At 42.9% G+C, this 20,282-nt stretch overlaps 1 protein-coding gene and 1 pseudogene across 2 annotated transcripts; one reads left to right on the plus strand and one right to left on the minus strand.

Annotated features, from left to right (window-relative positions):
• Nucleotides 1-3,485: 3,485 nt before the first annotated feature.
• On the plus strand, nucleotides 3,486-6,715 carry LOC125528900 (pentatricopeptide repeat-containing protein At4g19220, mitochondrial pseudogene; annotated as a pseudogene).
• A 1,417-nt stretch (nucleotides 6,716-8,132) lies between these two features.
• LOC125547197 (two-component response regulator ORR25-like) lies at nucleotides 8,133-13,276 on the minus strand. 2 transcript variants are annotated; one of them, XM_087514010.1, is made up of 8 exons: nucleotides 13,142-13,276; nucleotides 12,885-13,053; nucleotides 12,637-12,789; nucleotides 9,985-10,344; nucleotides 9,823-9,899; nucleotides 8,987-9,493; nucleotides 8,555-8,689; nucleotides 8,133-8,460 (listed from the first exon to the last, which is right to left on the minus strand). In XM_087514010.1, the coding sequence occupies exons 2-8, from the start codon at nucleotides 13,030-13,032 to the stop codon at nucleotides 8,422-8,424; spliced, it is 1,419 nt and encodes a 472-aa protein (XP_087370136.1). In that variant the 5' UTR covers nucleotides 13,033-13,053; nucleotides 13,142-13,276; the 3' UTR covers nucleotides 8,133-8,421. The 2 variants fall into 2 exon arrangements, with proteins under 2 accessions (XP_087370136.1, XP_087370135.1); XM_087514009.1 differs by having other exon boundaries at nucleotides 8,555-9,493.
• Between the last annotated feature and the right edge of the window lie 7,006 nt (nucleotides 13,277-20,282).

The raw sequence follows: 20,282 nt of genomic DNA on the forward strand, positions 1-20,282 counted from the left end.
CTAGCTCATGATGCCACTGTTGGGGAACGTAGCAGAATTTTAAAATTTTCTACGCATCACCAAGATCAATCTATGGAGTCATCTAGCAATGAGGGAGAGGGGAGTGCATCTACATACCCTTGTAGATCGCGAGCGGAAGCGTTCAAGAGAACGGGGTTGATGGAGTCGTACTCGTCATGATCCAAATCACCGATGACCTAGCGCCGAACGGACGGCACCTCCGCGTTCAACACACGTACGGTTGGGAAGACGTCTCCTCCAACTTGATCCAGCAAGGGGGAAGGAGAGGTTGATGGAAATCCAGCAGCACGACGGCGTGGTGGTGGAAGCAACGGTGATCTCGGCAGGGCTTCGCCAAGCTCAGGGAGAGGAAGAAGTGTCACGGGAGGGAGAAGGAGGCGCCAGGGACTCGGGTCCGGCTGCCCTCCCTCCCCCCACTATATATAGGACCCCTGGGGGGCGCCGGCCCTAGGAGATGCAATCTCCAAGGGGGGCGGCGGCCAAAGGGGGTGGAGTGCCCCCCAAGCCAAGTGGGGCGCCCCCACCCCTAGGATTTCCAACCCTAGGCGAAGGGGGAGGCCCAAGGGGGGGCGCACCAGCCCACTAGGGTCTGGTTCCCCTCCCACTTCAGCCCATGGGGCCCTCCGGGATAGGTGGCCCCACCCGGTGGACCCCCGAGACCCTTCCGGTGGTCCCGGTACAATACCGATTACCCCCGAAACTTTCCCGATGGCCGAAACTTGACTTCCTATATATAAATATTCACCTCCGGACCATTCCGGAACTCCTCGTGATGTCCGAGATCTCATCCGGGACTCCGAACAACTTTCGGGTTACCGTATACTAATATCTCAACAACCCTAGCGTCACCGAACCTTAAGGCATTGTTTGGGTAGCGAGGGGATTATATAGAACTAGTTTTTAGCAAATTTTTAGTAAAATCGTTTTTATCAATTGTTATATGTTTAACCAGTTTATGAAAAAAGATGTTTGGATTAGAGAAAACTTAGGATCGATTTGTCACGTTCCTTGTTTGGTTTGGATAGGCTTTTCGCCCACACGCATCAACGAGTTTGTTGAGAAAAGGATGAGCGCAGAGAAAAAGTTAGCGATCAAGTATATCCAGACCGCGTTTTTAGAAAAACAACTAATCCTCGTTTTTCCATATACCCGAAATCCTGGATTATGGAAAACCAGATTTTGTATATTCACGGATTAGATAGAGTTGCCAAACAGGATTTTAGTTTGTTACATCGTTTTCCTAATTTGTGGAGAACCAGTTCTCTACATATCACGTATCCAAACAACGCCTAAGTGTGTAGACCCTACGGGTTCGGGAGACATGCAGACATGACCGAGACGACTCTCCGGTCAATAACCAACAGCGGGATCTGGATACCCATGTTGGCTCCCACATGCTCCTTGATGATCTCATCGGATGAACCACGATGTCGAGGATTCAATCAATCCCGTATACAATTCCCTTTGTCAATCGGTACGTTACTTGCCCGAGACTCGATCGTCGGTATCCCAATACCTCGTTCAATCTCGTTACCGGCAAGTCACTTTACTCGTACCGTAATGCATGATCCTGTGATCAACCACTTGGTCACATTGAGCTCATTATGATGATGCATTACCGAGTGGGCCCAGAGATACCTCTCCGTCATACGGAGTGACAAATCCCAGTCTCGATTCGTGCCAACCCAACAGACACTTTCAGAGATACCCGTAGTGTACCTTTATAGCCACCCAGTTACGTTGTGATGTTTGGCACGCCCAAAGCACTCCTACGGTATCCGGGAGTTGCACAATCTCATGGTCTAAGGAAATGATACTTGACATTCGGAAAAGTTATAGCAAACGAACTACACGATCTTTGAGCTATGCTTAGGATTGGGTCTTGTCCATCACATCATTCTCCTAATGATGTGATCCCGTTATCAATGACATACAATGTCCATAGTCAGGAAACCATGACTATCTTTTGATCAACGAGCTAGTCAATTAGAGGCTCACTAGGGACGTGTTGTGGTCTATGTATTCACACATGTATTATGATTTCCGGATAACACAATTATAGTATGAATAATAGACAATTATCATGAATAAGGAAATATAATAATAACCATTTTATTATTGCCTCTAGGGCATATTTCCAACAGCAAGTTGCCTGAAATTTAAATTGAGTCCATCAAACTCTAGAGTGTAGACCCGATAGAAAAGACGGCGAGGGGGGGTCATAGTGAATGCCACCGAGGCCCAGCGGAGAAGAATCAGAGGCTTGACGATTCAGGTGCAAGCTGGGGCTACCAGTGTCGGAGAGGAAGAGGGGATGGGTGGGTTTAGAGGAATCGACATTGGTCGCAGCAGACGTCGAAGGGCGGCAACATGAAGAGGATGGCGGGACGAGGAGGAGGAGGAGGAGGAGGAGGAGGAGGAAGGCACGCCATCCACTGGATCTAAATGAGACGACCTGGAAAATTAATTCGACTAGTGCCAAAAGGAAAATTAAGGTAAACCACATATAGCCAGGGATGTCGTGCAAAAAGAAAACCATGATTCTTTTATGCTGGCATGTCTTCTATAATGTATGATGAAAACTGAGAATGGAATATGGGCTTGTATAGTAAAAGCTGTTTTTTCATTAAGCTATTTTCCATTCAGTAGTACTACGCAACGGTGCATAATGGTGTTGTTAAGCCCCTCTTATTACGCACATGTTATAAAAGTTATGGTTTGTGCTTGAATGCAAACCGTGTGTGATAGCTTTCTTGGCGCTTATTATCCCTACAGAACAACTATGCACGATAAACTACATATGATAGCATGGATAAATCGTGTGAAATGTGTTCCACAATCGCACATTATACAAAAGGGCTAACTATGTGCGAGACACTTTTCAATCAAGAGGGCTACATATCGCTGAAACTGCTTTGAGAAGAAAAGTTTTAATAATAAGTTTGTTTAAAGAAAGGATTAAAGCCTTTATTTAAAAAAACTACAGCCTTTCCGAGACAACTTGAAAAGAACTAACCCCAATAATTGGGGAACGGTCGCCACGAACAAGGGTCTATTAAAAATATATATTTCTGCTGGGGTGAGCTGCTCCCAGCGAACGAATCAGCCCTCCCTCGGTCGTTCGCCAGGGGAAGGGACATGGCAAATCGCAACGCCCAGAGACCTAGTTTACTGATTTTTTTTTAAATGCCATGAACAAAAAATACATGTTTTTCTTGTAAACACAAAGAGAAAGCATTGTATAATTGCCATGAATATTTTATAAAAAGGAAAAATTTCATGCCACTATGAAAAAAATGCCAAGTTAATTTATAAAATGGCCATGCTACTTTACAAAAATGATACGGCGTCAAGATGCGTGCGACGGTGATGGGACCGTTCGCTGGGGTTGGCCTCCCAGGCAACGTCAGCCAAATAACATTTCCGCCTAAAAAACGTGTGAGCGGAAGGATACAAAACTGCAACTCATTCTTTCTCTCCTTCCTCTGTGTTGACACAGTTTGGGACCCTCGCCCTGGAACTCCGTGGAGAACCGCCGGTGGATGCTACGCCGAGCTCCCAGGCTTCTTGCCGCAGTAAACCTCACCTTCCCCACCACTGCCAACCTCACCCGCATTTCCCACCCGGGCCTTCACGTAGCATTATTTCACCATGCGTCCGCTGAGGGCGAGGGCGGCGCCCGCTACCTGCTCGACGGAATGCCCCACGGAGCACGGGCCAGCTCCATCGTGCGCGCGCTCAGGGACGGCGCGCGCCACGCCGCAGACGCCGTCGACGCCCTCCACTGCGCGTCCCTCAAGTCCGGCGCGGTGCTGGACCCGCCCGTGCGCACCTCCCTCCTCACGGCATACGCCAGGAGGAGGGACGACGCGTGTGCCGCCCTGGCGCTGCTCGACGAGGCCGCCCGCCCGGACGTGATCCTGTGGAACGCCACGCTCGATGCTCTGACGCGGAGCTGCCGTCTGGGCGACGCCGTGGTTCTGTTCCGGCGGATGGCGTGCGTGCTCGGGGCGTTCGATTCGGCCACCCTGGTCATCATGCTGTCGGGGGCGTCGCGTGCCAGAGAGATGGAGCTTGGGACGGCGCTCCATGCCGCGGCTGTGAAGAGATGCCTCGACACTGACCTGAACCTTCAGAATGCTCTCGTGCACATGCACGCGAAGTGTGGGCGTTTCTGCACTTCGGAGGCTGTGTTTTGGAGGATGCCGTGTTGGGACACCACCTCATGGAATTCTATGGTTGGTGGAAGCACGTTCAATGGACTTTTTGAAGTTTCGGCTTGTTGCTTCAGGGAGATGATCCGTTTGGGGGTTCAGGCAGATGAGGTCACTCTGTCTTCTGTCCTTGCAGCATATTCTCGCACGGATGGTCTTTTTGCCTTTGGGAGGTCTGTCCATGGTTGTGTTGTCAAGCTTGGTTATGACGACACTGCATCTTGCTCGGTGGCGAATTCTCTTATAACATTTTATTCAGCCCTTGGATTTACCGAGGACGCAGGGAATGTCTTTGCAGGCATTTTGAGTAAAACTTTGGTATCATGGAATGCTATGATCAAGGGATTGGTGGAGAATGAAAAGGTCAGCGAGCCCTCTTTGTTTTCCAAGAAATTATATCAGGGTACCAGCCAGATTATGCCACTTTGGTGACTGTAATTTCTGGCTGTGCTGATCAAGGACTACTCTGTGAAGGGAAAGAAATCCACGGATACATAGTCAGAAAAGGCCTTCTGCATGAGGAGTCTTCTATAGGAAATAGCTTACTTGGCTTATATATGAAATGTCATGACTCATTTACTGCTAAGCTTTTGTTCAGGACAATGCCAGTAAGAGACCTCATATCATGGAACACAATGCTTTCTGGTTACTCAAGAGATGTCTCACTGGGAGTAGAGGCTCAAGCTATGTTCAAGGAGCTGCTTTCTGAAGGTTTAAACTGCACCATGACCACTATACTTGCTGTTCTACATTCATGCTCTTGTCCAGAAGACCTTAGCTTTGGCAAAGGAGTTCACTCTGTTATCCTGAAGTATGGATTTGTGAGTGCAGTTTCAGTTGTTAATGCGTTGATGCACATGTACATATGCTGCGGGGACACACTGGCTGCCTTAGCGCTGTTGGAAAGAATAATGTTGGTATCAGATATTATTTCATGGAATACAGCCACAGTAGGCTGTGTACAGAATGGACTACATGGTGACGCCTTGGAAGCATTTCGGTTCATGCATTCATCTTTGCCAGTAAATCCTGACAGCATTACACTAGTTAGTGTTTTATCAGCATGTGGAACTCTTAAACTGCACTCCCTAGGAAAGTCCATCCACTGCATGTCACTGAAGCACTTGCTTGCATGCAATTTGAGGGTGAAGAATGCCCTGTTAGCCATGTATTTCTGGTTTGCAGATACTGAAAGTGCCGAGTCAATCTTCTATAGTCCCGGAGATATAAATTTGTGCTCCTGGAATTGTATGATCTCTGGCTTTGCACAGAATAACGATGGCTGGAGAGCATTGCAGTTCTATCAGAAGATTGAAGACTTCGTGCCTGATGAAATGTGTAGTCAGTATCATCTGTGCTTGCACACAACTAGGGGATCTTACATATGGAAAGAGCATACATGGGCATGTGGTCAGGTCTGATCTTCAAAATAATGTTTTTGTTTCAGCATCACTTGTTGATATGTACAGTAAGTGCGGAAGACTCGACGTTGCTGTCAGAGTATTTGAATCCTCTGCTGAAAAATCAATTGCTTGCTGGAACTCCATGATATCAGCTTTAGGATTTCATGGGCATGGGTTGCGATCAATAAAACTTTTCTGCAAGATGATTCAGTCTGGGATGACAGCCACGAGAAGTACTTTTATTGCTCATTTGTCAGCTTGCAGTCACTCTGGACTCACTGATGAAGGATGGGAGTATTACCACCTTATGCCAGAGAAATTTGGGATCATTCCAACAGCCGAACACCATGTATGCATCGTAGACATGCTTGGACGTGCTGGTCGGCTGCAGGAAGCACATAAATTTGTGGAGAGTTTACCATCCAAGGAAGCACATGGAGTTTGGGGTGCACTGTTAAGTGCTTGCAGTAACAAGGCTGAACTCAAGATGGGCGAGTCCACCGCAAATCATTTGCTCTGCCTGGAGCCTGAAAACAGTGGTTATTATGTGACAATTTCTAACCTGTATGCAAATCAAGACATGTGGGATGGTGCAGTCCAGGTTAGGGACATTTTGCAAGATAAAGGATTGATGAAGCCCCATGGTCACAGTATTGTTGGATAAAGGGTGGCAAAGGAACCATGGAAGCTATGCTTTCCAAGAAAAATTTCCACTAAATCACCAAAGGTGCACGTTCCCTTCACTATTTTTGTCATGCAGACTCGCTCAAGCACGATGTAGGTATCTGACTAGTTGGCTTAACTCTTTCTGGTTAGACACTTTCCCTTGAATAGTAATGAAGTGATTGAACCTATTTACTTAGTATGTCAGGATGAATTTCCTCGTTTGGCCTTCAAATTTTTGTTCAAATTCTGAACTTTTATTTGTTATGCTGTTTGTGGATTGATCACTCTTGAACTAATTGTGCAAGTATGTTACTGGGGATAAGCAAAACAAAATGATATTTTATTCCAAAGGTTTTCGTCCTTTAAGCAATGGAAAATTAATAAATAAAATAAACGGGAGGGCAAACTGTGATGTATCATATCATACTACTCTGTTATTATTCTGAGCCAAACAAGCTTATGCCTGTGAGAAAGAAAAGTTGAAACAAGCTTATGCTTATGTTAATGAGCTCAAGTGTTTATATGTCATATCATTTTTTTTGGACGCCCTTCATTACCTCATCTAGATTACTTTTCACAAGTGTTACTGGCACTCTAGCATGAAATCCATCTAGTCATTTCTTAAACAACCGTTTATTTCATGTAGGTGGTCCTGTCAACCAGTCACTTAATCTTATCTCATGTTCACCGACAATCCTGTGTACAAAGCATCCAGAGTTTTGGGAGTTAATTTTTTCTTTTTGAGATATGTGAGTTAAATCCTTCCTACTCAACTGTAACAAAATAATTGTGTGTTCGTTTCTCCAGGGATAATCAGGACCCACTCCTCACCCTCTATCGATTCTCGAAGCGGTTTATTGTTTTTCATACAACTTGCAAACGTATATAAACTGATGAAATTTAGTGTAAGAAAATAAGAAGCGGTTGTTTAATTTCATAAGCAAACAAATCCTATCATTTAGGTTTCAAGGGCTCGAGGGCCAAGACTCTCCGACCAAGATATAACCTCACGCGAAGATTAAATGCATCTAACTGTAGCCAATGACCGCGTGAAGAAGCAGTTTTCACGTAAATATTATATTTTGGCTGCCATGTGAGATATTTGGGCTCGCATACAATGCACCAATTGGAGGAAAGAAAACCCATTGCATGCATTGGCTGGTGTTCTATAACGATCTACTAGGGAGATTAAATCAAGCATTTTTCATGAATGACCCAAAAATAACGGACATAATCAGTGCACGATGGACGGAGGTAATAGACAGAAGTACGAGCTAGCTCAATTTACTCACTTAAGGTTTTTCTTTTTTCAACAAATGTTCAGAATCTTAAAAAATGTTTGCATTTGTAAAAATTAGTTTATTTTTTAGAAATGAATTCTTTTAATCAAATTTTGTCCAAAAATTCAGAAATAGTTTATTATTCCAAAAAATCACTTCTTTTAAAAAAAGTTTGAAAACTAAAAAATGTTTAAATCTTCTGTTGCAATTTTTACAAGAAAAATCGAAGAACTACGGTGGCAGACGTTGTTAACTCATGGGAGGTCGGTTCCACTCACGCACAATTTTTTGTTAACTGTTTTTTATGTTTTGCCACTGCTGTTTGTTTCTTTAATTCCTACGCTACAAATATTCCACAAAAGTTAGCTTGTCATACCGGCAAGGAGTGTGGACACAGCACCCACTGGTTGCTTGTTCGATTCCCACCTGGGCACCCTTTTTTTATATTGTTTTTTGACTGGATAAAGAGAAATCTCGCACGAGAGGATTTGCAGCGAACGAAAAATATTAGTCCCATATCGGACGAAAAAAATCTGGATCCCATCACAAACCATAAAAAGTGGAGAAACAATTCTCCCTTTAATATTAGATAAAGATAAAGATTACGCAGACCAGTCTCCAAGGGATGGTGTTTATGCTTGTTGTGCAGAACACGACAATTCTCAATGTTATGCTAAAGAAAGTGTATCTCAAACAACCACTGGTATATGAAAATGGCTACACATATCATTATGTTTGCAAACTTGTCAAAGCACTCTATTGCTTTAAAGAGCCCCATTGAGCATGAGACTCTTCATCAAGCATCTCATGCGTTGGGCAGGCTAACATACAAAACTATCATGCTTCTTCGACGATAGGGTCATCTCCCGTGAAATCCTACATTGAGAGAAAAGTGTTACTTAAGTACACATGTCCAACTCAACAATTCATATGCAGCACATAGATTCATACAAATGAGAAAAACTCTTACTTCCAGGTTCATGTTGGAAAATATATCATCCACTGAGAAGGCATTGATTTCATTCAGTTGATCATTAAGAGGTTGCTGATCAAGTGTGCCTTCTTGCATAGGAAGAATGCTAGCTCCATCCCCGCCATCAAGTAGCTGAGTCAATGAGAAGAAATCGTTTGTCTGAAGGTTGTGAAGCATCGAAGTAGTTCTTTCACTATTGACCAGATGATTATCTTTAGTTGAAGTTCTACTTGCATCAAGTGCAGAGCTACCATTCAACATCGTTCCTACCGAGCTTGTGTTGCTTGCCATGTTGAATGGTGCCATCTGCTCAGTGAAGCCTCCCACTAATGTGGTATTGCTTATGAATGGTGCCTTTTCATTTTGCAGAGGCAACCGGCTAGATGACATTGCATAGCTCTCTAGTTGGTTGATCTGTGGGAAGTTCACCTGTGATGCGACAAGAGACCTCCCGCCACCAACTGTTGTATTTGCAAATGAACTTTGACGATTGGAAGGGGTTTTGCCTTTGCTTGTCTCCATTAGCTTGCCACACATGAGGTCAGCATAGGAATTACTATAATTGAATGAAGGAAATTCATCTAACATTATCTCATTGGGTATGTTGTTGTATAGGTTGACGGGAGGGTCACCAAAACCTGTGAATCTTCTTGCATCTGACGGTTGTTTCCCAACATACCTCGGCACTCTACCATCATGGAGGTATGACCCCATGTCGAAGTTGCTTTGGGTGTTCATCGCCGGAGCCAAGTGACCTGTTGCACCATAGTTGTTTGTACTCCAAGAGGAAGTGTCGCTAGAGGACGCACTCCATCTTCCATGTTCATGATTATGCATGAAATTGCCCTTGTTGTTCATGTTGTACGATGAGTTCCATCTTTCATATGCATCACCAGAGTGATTTGAGTTAACTTTTTTAAGGTGCAATCTATACTTCTGAAATAAAAAGATAGACAAAATAACAAGGTATGAGATGGATGCTCGTCGGAAAAAAATAACAGTAAATATGTGAGTACAAAAAGAACTAATGATATTGCATGGGTAAAAATACTCCTAAAAATATTAGGCATGCATTATAAGAGATAAGCCTCGCATTTTAAGGGAAACATTTAATTAAAATTACACTTCATGATAGTTGCATTGCTAGAGCTTTGACTGATATGTTCCCCAGAAAATAAAAGCTTGCACTTATATATGACAAAGTGTTAGCCTACGAATAATAGTAAGAAAAACATAGAAATTAAGCATAAAGGTCGAAAATAAACCTGTAGATGACTCGCGATATTCTCTCTACCGAGGTAATCCACATTCATGAGCTCCAATACCTTTTTTGGAACAGCCCCTACAATTATGTAATAAAAAATTATAATGAAAATATGGAGCAGCCAACATTGTCAATGAATGAGGCACAAGATGTGAATTCTTACTATCAAGGCCGATCTGGTTGATAGCTTCTAGAAACTTGTTATGCAGCTGAAGTGTCCATGTCACCCTTGGCTTTCTGTGGGTGGTGGATACACATGTGCTTTCATTGTGCTTGTTAGAATCATCTCCAACATTTCTCTTATTCCCCGGTAACTTACTCTTTTCAGCAGTCGCTGGTTGAACTCTCTGGACATCACTGTCATGATCGCTGATGTGGCTTATTGCTTTGGGATTTCTCCACCTTTGAACATGTTGCCATATGTTTTTTAGCTCATGGGTACGAACTGGCTTCACCATAAAGTCGGATGCGCCATGTTCTATCCCCTTCATCACAACCTTCTTGTCGCAGTCGACGGATAGCACTGCAGGCCATATGACCAATGACTTAGATTTAGAATTTAGAAATTCACAAAACTCTATGAAGTGTACATATGTTTTGGTCAAAGTGCCTATAGACAAAAAAAGCATTTCAATGTTCAATTTTATAATTCTGCTTCAATGTAGACTAAAATGGGAAAAATTTCACACATTCAATATGAAGATACAGAAATAATGGCTGAAACAATAACAATAACACAACGCCTAAGCCATATCACGACATGTTCCACATAGGGAAAACACATCATCGTGTCTAACTATTGGTGAACCTGAAGATCAAGTAATATTATTGGCAGTCAACCATGTTTCTCTAGCATACTAGGTAACATCTATCGGCCCACGTAATGCTCTAAGCATTTTAAGTGATCACACTCATATTAGTTTTTAAACGTTAAGCACCATTGTCAATAGCTTTTTTATTGCAACTAGCTAATTGTTTGTGCTTGCCACGGGGGCATACATATTCTACGTGATAATTTTCATGATTAATGTGGTCCTCGCGTCCAGTGCTCGATGATACTTTTTATAATTAGTGTGATACTCCTGTCCAAAGAATGATACTCTTCATAATTAACATGGTCCTCTCGTCCAATGCTCAATGATACTTTCCATAAATTAATGTCTAGATAATTGACATGTGTAAATAACTATGCAGCTAATTAATTGCATGCAGCTGTGGGCGAGGCAGAGATTGGGCAAGAATTATCTGGGACGATTTTTGGGCCTTAATAGTAGAGATTCAGGAAAATAAGTACGTGTGGTTGCACTTTCTGTGAATGTAATTTGACTATAAATTAGTGTGCTGGTTCAAACTCAACAAATATGCAGTATTGTATGCATTACCCATGGTTAACCTACTCGACGTATGTACTTAAAAGTGACACTCCTACTTTATATGCTATTCTCGAGAGTAAATAGTCATAAGGAGTAACAACTTTAAGGAGAATGAACATGAGTAGTAATCTCAATCTTAATAATATCAATACAACATAGGTATTTCTTAATTGTAGTATTCATGAAACCCCTAGCAAACAGATGTGGTGCAATTGTGTACTTTGTGTGATTGGTAGAACAAGAATTTTAATATTAGCTTTGGAAACAACTAAATATAACTTGGTCATATCATGAAATATGAATAGATTATAGTTTTCGTTCTTATTGGTAGGATTTTACAACTAATTGAGATGATATAAAATTAAATTCTAGATGTTCATAAATACAACCAACGAACACGTGGATAGTGGGGTCTACATTACATTGGAGTGATAGAGACTCTCACTAAGCCAAACTACTCATTTATAAAATTAAATTGTAGATAGTCCATAAAAGACGCCCATCGAACACGTGGATGTGGAAACAATGTTACATTGGAGTGACACAGACTCTCACTAGGACAAATTAGCCATTGGAGTGACCATGTCTCTAGCCTACTAAACACTATCAACCTAATTATTAAAAACAATAATTGGGATCTCATAATCACGTGCTATCTACGTTTGTTCCCCTTTCCCACCATCCATCCGATCTGATGGATGGATGGTTAGATATGATCCCATTGTTTTGGGCTAGAAACCGACATTGCATCCCCTACTAACTCATGTGTCGCTCCACCTCCGCTCTCCCGCCCCACTTGCCATCCGATCGGACGGATGGCTGGATAGGATGCCATTGGTTTGGGCTAGAAACCGACAATACGTCCCCTACTAACTCATGTGTCGCTCCACCTCCGCTCTCCCGCCCCACTCGCCATCCGATCGGACGGATGGCTGGATATGATGCCATTGGTTTGGGCTAGAAACCGACAATACGTCCCCTACTAACTCATGTGTCGCTCCACCTCCGCTCTCCCGCCCCACTCGCTATCCGATCGGACGGATGGCTGGATAGGATGCCATTGGTTTGGGCTAGAAACCGACAATACGTCCCCTACTAACTCATGTGTCGCTCCACCTCTGCTCTCCTACCCCACTAGCCATCCGATCGGACGGATGAACGGTTAGATGGGACCCCGACACCCCGTTGGTTCGGACTCAATGGGGATCCCGTTCTTTAGAACTCTTCCAGGTTAGAAATAGAGTGCGGGTGCCGTGCATGTGTACGTGGTTTCATAAGATCGTCCTAAATATATAGGATCTCACATGCTTCCCAAAGAAATTAATATCCTCTCAGGGTAACTCCAAGATTGAGGAGTAAAAGCACGTTGTTAAGAACAATTGTCAATGCTCAGGGATGCAAAACACAAAAATTGGACTTTGGATTGAGAGCTGTGAGAGTACTGATGACGGGCAGATCCATCTCGAGGCGGATGAGCTCGAGGAGCTTGAAGCCGTCCATGTCCGGCATGCGCACGTCGGTGATGACGAGGTCGAACTGCTGCTTCCCTGCCATGAGCATCCTCAGCGCCGTCTTTGCATCCATCACCGTCGTTGCTGCATAGCGGCAAGCATTATTCGCGAGCAACAAATAGATCACAAGGCCCCGATTCTAATGGACTATGGCGAAGTGGAGGGATCAAGAGACTCACGTTGGTACTTGCAACGGCGCAAGAGGGCTTCTAGTACCGTGAGGCAGACGCGGTCGTCGTCGACGACGAGGATGCGTAACCCCTCCGGGAACTTGTCCTCCGCCGCATCCTCCATCATCTGCCTTCGGTCCCCACCCATCGTGGCCATGTTCTCCGAACTTCTTCCCACCTGGAAAAGCAAACGCCATCAAGAAAAATACTGATTAAAAAACAAGTCAACACAAACCTCACAGCCATCTAAGAACACAACCCAAAACCTCTATTAGCTTCCTCGTCTCAGGACACAACTGAAGTTAATTACTGAACAATCCAGATTTCAGAGGAGTGGTGAGAAGGGCTGGAGGATGCAGGGCGTCTATTTATAGGGCTAGAGGGGTCAAGGGAAGTCTTGCGGTCCAGAGTGTGCATGCGCTAGTTTCTACTCCTTAATTTCTGCAGCTAGGCCATTTGACCTGGCGATGTCAATGTGCGTGTCTTCTTGTGCAATCGGCCCATGGTTCCTTCCATGAGAGGTGAGCAAAACCACGGGTTGTGCTGCTGTTTTTTGCTTTTGTTCTTTTCTCACCAAATGTTTAATGTTGGAACACAAATGTTATGATCTTGAATTACAAAAGGGAGAGGCTCCTGCTCCTGCTTCCTTTGACCCGGAACAGAGAAAGCGTTCATGTCTCAATCGTCAGATTCCTACCTACCTTTGCATGGCAACGTGAGAATGTGAGGGCCTAATATAAACTCAAGGAGTGGAAGTCCTTTTCCACTTATCACTTTGTGGAAAAATAATATGACAAGGGCATTTTTATCTGAAGAAAAACACTTCAAGAAGATAAGTTCAAGGGTGTTTCAGACTAGGGAGTACCGGATGCACCCTAGCTAAGGACGAGAGTAAGTGAGTAACACACAAATTCGAACCAAATGATTGCTTATCATGAGGTGTCAGGCCTATGTATTAAACAAAGAAAGAAATATATCGTTTACAAAGAAGGGAGGAAGAAATACAGGGATAGAAGAGTGGAGTTCTTGTGGTCCAGGCGTTGGATGTCTGTAGTTTCTGCCATTTTTATTTTCATTACTCTCCATAAAAAAAAATCAGTTTTTCTTCCCATTCCAGTGTCAAATGTCAACTTTCTTGTGGTCCAACGTTGGAGCTAGATGATATCGTCTGTATTCCAAAAGAGGCTTTTGGCGATGTTCAAGTCATATCTCAAATTAATACCTCACCTTTATTCTCATGAAATTTGTTTCGGTGCACCGAAAGCGTATGTTCATGGTCTCACTATATATATAAACTAATAGATGATCCGTTGAATGAGTTAGGCAATTTGGAGGCCCGGCCCAGTGAACCAAGATATTTTTAAATGATAAAAAATCCTATTTAAAAGTTTTAATATATTCTGAAATAGCTTGACTTGTAATTGATGTATTTTACATATGTGTAAGCTTCTCTTAAAATATACTTTACCATGTATGTAGATTTGTATGCATGTGCTGTTTGCTATTTCTAAATGTAGATCTTGGTCCTTTTGTGTACGTATATATATAAACATGTTACATGAAAATTTCTAGGTGCAGTAGATAACATCTATATGATCATTTCCAACAAAAATACACCTCAACTATTTTCAAAAACCCAGACTCGACGGAGTCCAGGGTCCGATCAAACTTTATCGCAATCAGTTTGAAGTAATCACAAAAGGAAACATGACAATGCTTACTGACTCTGAGCACATCACGCATAAATAGAGAAGCAATGAAAAAAATTAATTTAAACTTTAAGTGTTGGACCAAAATGATATGGTGTGATTTCGACGAGTGGAACTCCCAACCACTTAAAACACATTCTTGAAGAAGTAGGCATGCGATGGCTGCCGTTTCTTGTTCTTGTTTGCAAAATATTAGAGATCAATGATATCCTGTGAACTTCCCTGCAGCTCGCATTATTCATGGACATGAATAATTATATTATGAAATGCCAACATATGATCTGACAAATCCTATTAAAATGATTTAAGGGATGCGGTAGCGCTTACTATCATTGTGGAAAAATGCTTAAAAATTCCTGGCCAATGGAGATGAAAGGAGTCAATGTGCCACATGACAGTTGGAGATGAAAGAACACAATGTGCCACATGAGAGAGGGGAAGAAAGGAGTCAAAGCGCCACTCGACAAAGAGAGATGAAAGTAGTTAGCACACCACGTGAAAAATGGAAATGAAATGATTCAACCCGACACATAACAAATGAAGATGAAAGGAGATAATGCACTATGTGACAAATATATGTCGTAAGAATAAAAAAGTTTGGATTTGGAGGGCAAGATTGGAACCCAATGATTTCTATATAGAAAGACCTAGAGCCACCACTTAAGCTCATTGCTTTAAATGGAGTCCAACATGATGCATTGATATAATGTTTTTCTCTTTTTAGGAAATTGTTTTTGAAGAAGATGATGAGCCACCCAATGGAAATGGAAAATTTCTACTTTTTACGATGATGTTTGACGTTTGACTCTGCATAGGTCGGATACTATACCCATACAACGAATCACCTCATGGGTCCTGTACCATTGTATGATGCCCTTACGGGTACTCTAGAGATACTGCACTAAGATCCACCCCAAATTTGGTGATGTCAAATTGTTGGGAAACATAGTAGAAGACCAAAAATCGCCCTACGATCAAGATTCCGGATCACTATGAAGATGCATAGAAGGTTAGATGGGATTGTCACCAACTTCGAGTTGCAGTGGAAGAAGAGTTAGTGTAGATCGTTCTTGAAGTCCCTCGAACCGTCCAAGATGATCCCTTGAACCGAATATCGAAAGCACGGGCTCTCTATGGATTGCACGCGTACGGGCTTCACGATTCGGCAGAGCTTCGCCATGCAGAGTTTAGCATCGCCTGATAATTAGGGGAGGGACTCTATTATCCGGATTAGAGAAAACTAGAACTAGGTCTAATCAATTCTAAACTAGAATTAGAACTAGAGAAGGGGCTCTCGAGGCAAAGCCACTTGTCTCTCTAGGGGCCCCCCTCTCATGTATATATAGGCGTGGGGGAAGGGGAGGCCGACTTGGAGAAGGAGCCTCCCTCCCTTGGTGCATCGGCCAAGGAGGGGGGCTCCTCCTCCACCCCCCCTAGCTTGTCCAAAAAGCTAATAAGGGCGCCTCCACTATTGAACCCAATAACTTTTCCCATTAGGCCTTTATTATTTTCCCTACCCATAGCCTCTAAATAAAGGGGCATGTTAATCAATATTTGAGCCCTCTATATTAATATTAGGTTCCCGAAAACATTTTCTATTTATATATTTTCCCAGTATTACCCGAAACGCTTCCGATTTCTCTTGAAACTAGTTCTTTCATTCCCGAAACAATTTTGGTAATATTTTCATTCCACACTCCACTAGAACTCATCAGATTGTAATTCCCTGTACACGTGGCATAGGCGGGCGGAGGAGGAGAAGCAGACGTTTATGTGCCTTCCTCTCATGCTCTTAGTGATGTGTGAATGGGCCCACCTTATATGTTGGTCCAACTCACCCTCCACGACCGAGGTGGGATTAAACTTTTCACACTCTCTTGTCGAGTAAATGGGCCATATGGGCCTCTAAGATTTTCAAGAATTACTGGAAATAAGAAATGGCCTAAAAGCCCAATAATTCCAAAAAATAATACAATGATAATTGGTTTCCAAGAAATAAGTATTTTTTGTGCGATCCAAAAAGTAAGCAATTACCTTTATACCTTCATAGAAAATGTAATTACTTGTATGAATAAGTCGACATCATAAGTATTATTGTCTAGATATGACATCCGTGGAAATGGGAACTGTATCATCGTTAGTCTGTGCCATACAGAAAAAAAAAAGTCTATGCCATTTTTTTGAAAAGGAGGAAAACCTCCGGCCTCTGCACCGATAGATGCATACGGCCATATTATTTAAAACCACAAGAAGGTCTTAAGTTCCAATGCTGCTCATAGTCCGAGCAAAAAGAAAAAAAATAAGTCTGCAACGTGCCACACTCGGCGAAAATGCTCCACATCCGGCAATCAAGAATAGACTGTGATGCCTAGACACCTAGCCTATTATTAAGTCGCCATCCAAATCGGCTGAAGATAGCCCGTGCTACCGTCTCCCAACAGTTGCACCCAATATCCAAAGGCTCCCTGAAATCCGCATGAGTGAGTAACAACCACATACGGATCCAAGTTGTAGCTCTGTAGATGACCTGCAAAAAGTTAGTGAAGTTTGTCCCGTTAAAAATCATATCATTTCTCATGTTCCATATAGCCCATAAGAGTGCACATATCCCTATCCGAATACGTTTAGCTATATATTTGTCCACTACAGTAAGCCACGTCACAAATAACGTGTTTATGCTCGTTGGGGATGAATGTTAAAAGCTATATGTATTGATCGCCATAACAATTGTGCAAGCGGACATCGTAGAAAGAGGTGTTTGATCGATTAATTTTGGTCACAAAAACAACATATGGAGTTACCAATCCAATTCCTTTTTAGCAAATTGTCTTTGGTCAAAATAACTCCCTTGTGCACGACCCACATAAAGATTTTGATGTGAAGCAGAACTTTAATCATCCATATCTGTAAAGACCTCGACAATGGACCAGAATCAATTAAGTCCAAATACATGGATTTCACAGAGAAAATTCCATTCGAGGTTAACTTCCAACTGATAGTATCTGCCTGGTCTGAAAATTGAACATCCATCAACCTACGGACCAGGTGAAGCCAAGCATTCAAGCGTTCCCCTACGAGGGATCTCCTAAACTGGATATTACGTGGTATCGAGCTTAATATTGTAGCGACATAATCCTCCTTACGTTGCACAATATTATATAAGGAAGGGTATTGTAGAGCCAAGGGCGTCTCCCCTAGCCAGGTATCCTCCCATAGTCTAGTTGTGGTACCATTACCAATGGAGAACTTTACCCGTTGGAAAAAAAGATACGTTTGTCCTCATTAATCCCTTCCAAAAGGGTGAGTCCATTGGCCTTGCACTTGAAGGAAATATGCCCTAGAGGCAATAATAAATTTATTTTTATTTCCTTATTTCATGATAAATGTTTATTATTCATGCTAGGATTGTATTAACCGGAAACATAATACATGTGTGAATACATAGACAAACATAGTGTCACTAGTATGCCTCTACTTGACTAGCTCGTTGATCAAAGATGGTTATGTTTCCTAACCATAGACATGAGTTGTCATTTGATAAACGGGATCACATCATTAGGAGAATTATGTGATTGACATGACCCATTCCGTTAGCTTAGCACTTGATCGTTTAGTTTACTGCTATTGCTTTCTTCATGACTTATACATGTTCCTATGACTATGAGATTATGCAACTCCCGATTACCGGAGGAACACCTTGTGTGCTACCAAACGTCACAACGGAACTGGGTGATTATAAAGGTGCTCTACAGGTGTCTCCAATGGTACTTGTTGAGTTGGCATAGATCGAGATTAGGATTTGTCACTCCGATTCTCAGAGAGGTATCTCTGGGCCCTCTCGGTAATGCACGTCACTATAAGCCATGCAAGCAATGTGACTAATGAGTTAGTTGCGGGATGTTGCATTACAGAACGAGTAAAGAGACTTGCCGGTAACGAGATTGAACTAGGTATTGAGATACAGACGATCGAATCTTGGGCAAGTAACATACCAATGACAAAGGGAACAACATATGTTGTTATGCGGTTTGACCAATAAATATCTTCGTAGAATATGAAGGAACCAATATGAGCATCCAGGTTCCGCTATTGGTTATTGACCGGAGACATGTCTCGGTCATGTTTACATAGTTCTCGAACCCGTAGGGTCCGCACGCTTAAAGTTCTGTGACGATCGGTATTATGAGTTTTTGTATTTTGATGTACCGAAGGTAGTTCGGAGTCCCGGATATGATCACGGACATGACGAGGAGTCTCGAAATGGTCGAGACATAAAGATCGATATATTGGATGACTATGTTCGGACACAGGAAGTGTTCCGGGAGGTTTTGGACATATACCGGAGTACCGGGGGTTACCGGACCCCCCCGGAAGCTATTGGGCCTTATGGGACTTAGTGGAGAAGAGAGAGGGCAGCCAGGAGGTGGCGCTTGATACGTCTCCAACGTATCTATAATTTTTTATTGTTCCATGCTATATTATATTCTATTTTGGACATTACTGGCTTTATTATACACTTTTATATTATTTTTAGGACTAACCTATTAACCGGAGGCCCAACCCAGAATTGCTGTTTTTTTGCCTATTCCAGAGTTTCGCAGAAAAAGAATATCAAACAGAGTCCAAACGGAATGAAACCTTCGGGGACGTGATTTTTGGAACGAACATGATCCAGAGGACTTGGACCCTACGCCAAGAAAGCAACCAGGAAGGCACGAGGTAGGGGGGCGCGCCTACCCCCAGGCGCGCCCTCCACCCTCGTGGGGCCCACATTGATCCACCGACATACTTCTTCCTCCTATATATACCTATGTACCCCCAAACTACCAGATATAGAGCCAAAACTCTAATTCCACCGCCGCAACCTTCTGTACCCGTGAGATCCCATCTTGGGGCCTTTTCCGGAGCTCCGCCGGAGGGGCATCGATCACAGAGGGCTTCTACATCAACACCATAGCCTCTCCGATGATGTGTGAGTAGTTTACCTCAGACCTTCGGGTCCATAGTTATTAGCTAGATGGCTTCTTCTCTCTTTTTGGGTCTCAATACAATGTTCTCCCCCTCTCTTGTGGAGATCTATTCGATGTAATCTTCTTTTGTGGTGTGTTTGTTGAGACCGATGAATTGTGATTTTATGATCAAGTTTATCTATGAACAATATTTGAATCTTTTCTGAATTCTTTTATGTATGATTGGTTATCTTTGCAAGTCTCTTCAAATTATCAGTTTGGTTTGGCCTACTAGATTGATCTTTCTTGCAGTGGGAGAAGTGCTTAGCTTTGGGTTCAATCTTGCGGTGTCCTTTCCCAGTAACAGTAGGGGCAGCAAGGCACGTATTGTAATGTTGCCATCGAGGATAACAAGATGGGGTTTATATCATATTGCATGAGTTTATCCCTCTACATCATGTCATCTTGCTTAAAGAGTTACTCTGTTCTTTTGAACCTAATACTCTAGATGCATGCTGGATAGCGGTCGATGTGTGGAGTAATAGTAGTAGATGCAGGCAGGACTCGGTCTACTTGTCTCGTACGTGATGCCTATATACGTGATCATACCTAGATATTCTCATAACTATGCTCAATTCTGTCAATTGCTCAACAGTAATTTGTTTACCCACCATAATACTTATGCTCTCGAGAGAAGCCACTAGTGAAAACTATGGCCCCCAGGTCTATTTTCTATCATATTAATCTTC

The sequence above is a fragment of the Triticum urartu genome, chromosome 3A, assembly GCF_056163025.1.
Source record: "Triticum urartu cultivar PI428250 chromosome 3A, HENAU_Tu73, whole genome shotgun sequence".
NCBI classification, from domain to species: domain Eukaryota; kingdom Viridiplantae; phylum Streptophyta; class Magnoliopsida; order Poales; family Poaceae; genus Triticum; species Triticum urartu.

Coding starts and splice junctions, on each gene's coding strand:
- LOC125547197 (XM_087514009.1), bottom strand. CDS start 13,032: ATGGCCACGATGGGTGGGGACCGAAGGCAGATGATGGAGGATGCGGCG. Junction 12,790..12,884: donor GCGCCGTTGCAAGTACCAAC/GTGAGTCTCTTG, acceptor GCCGCTATGCAG/CAACGACGGTGATGGATGCA. Junction 8,461..8,554: donor TTTCCAACATGAACCTGGAA/GTAAGAGTTTTT, acceptor CTCTCAATGTAG/GATTTCACGGGAGATGACCC.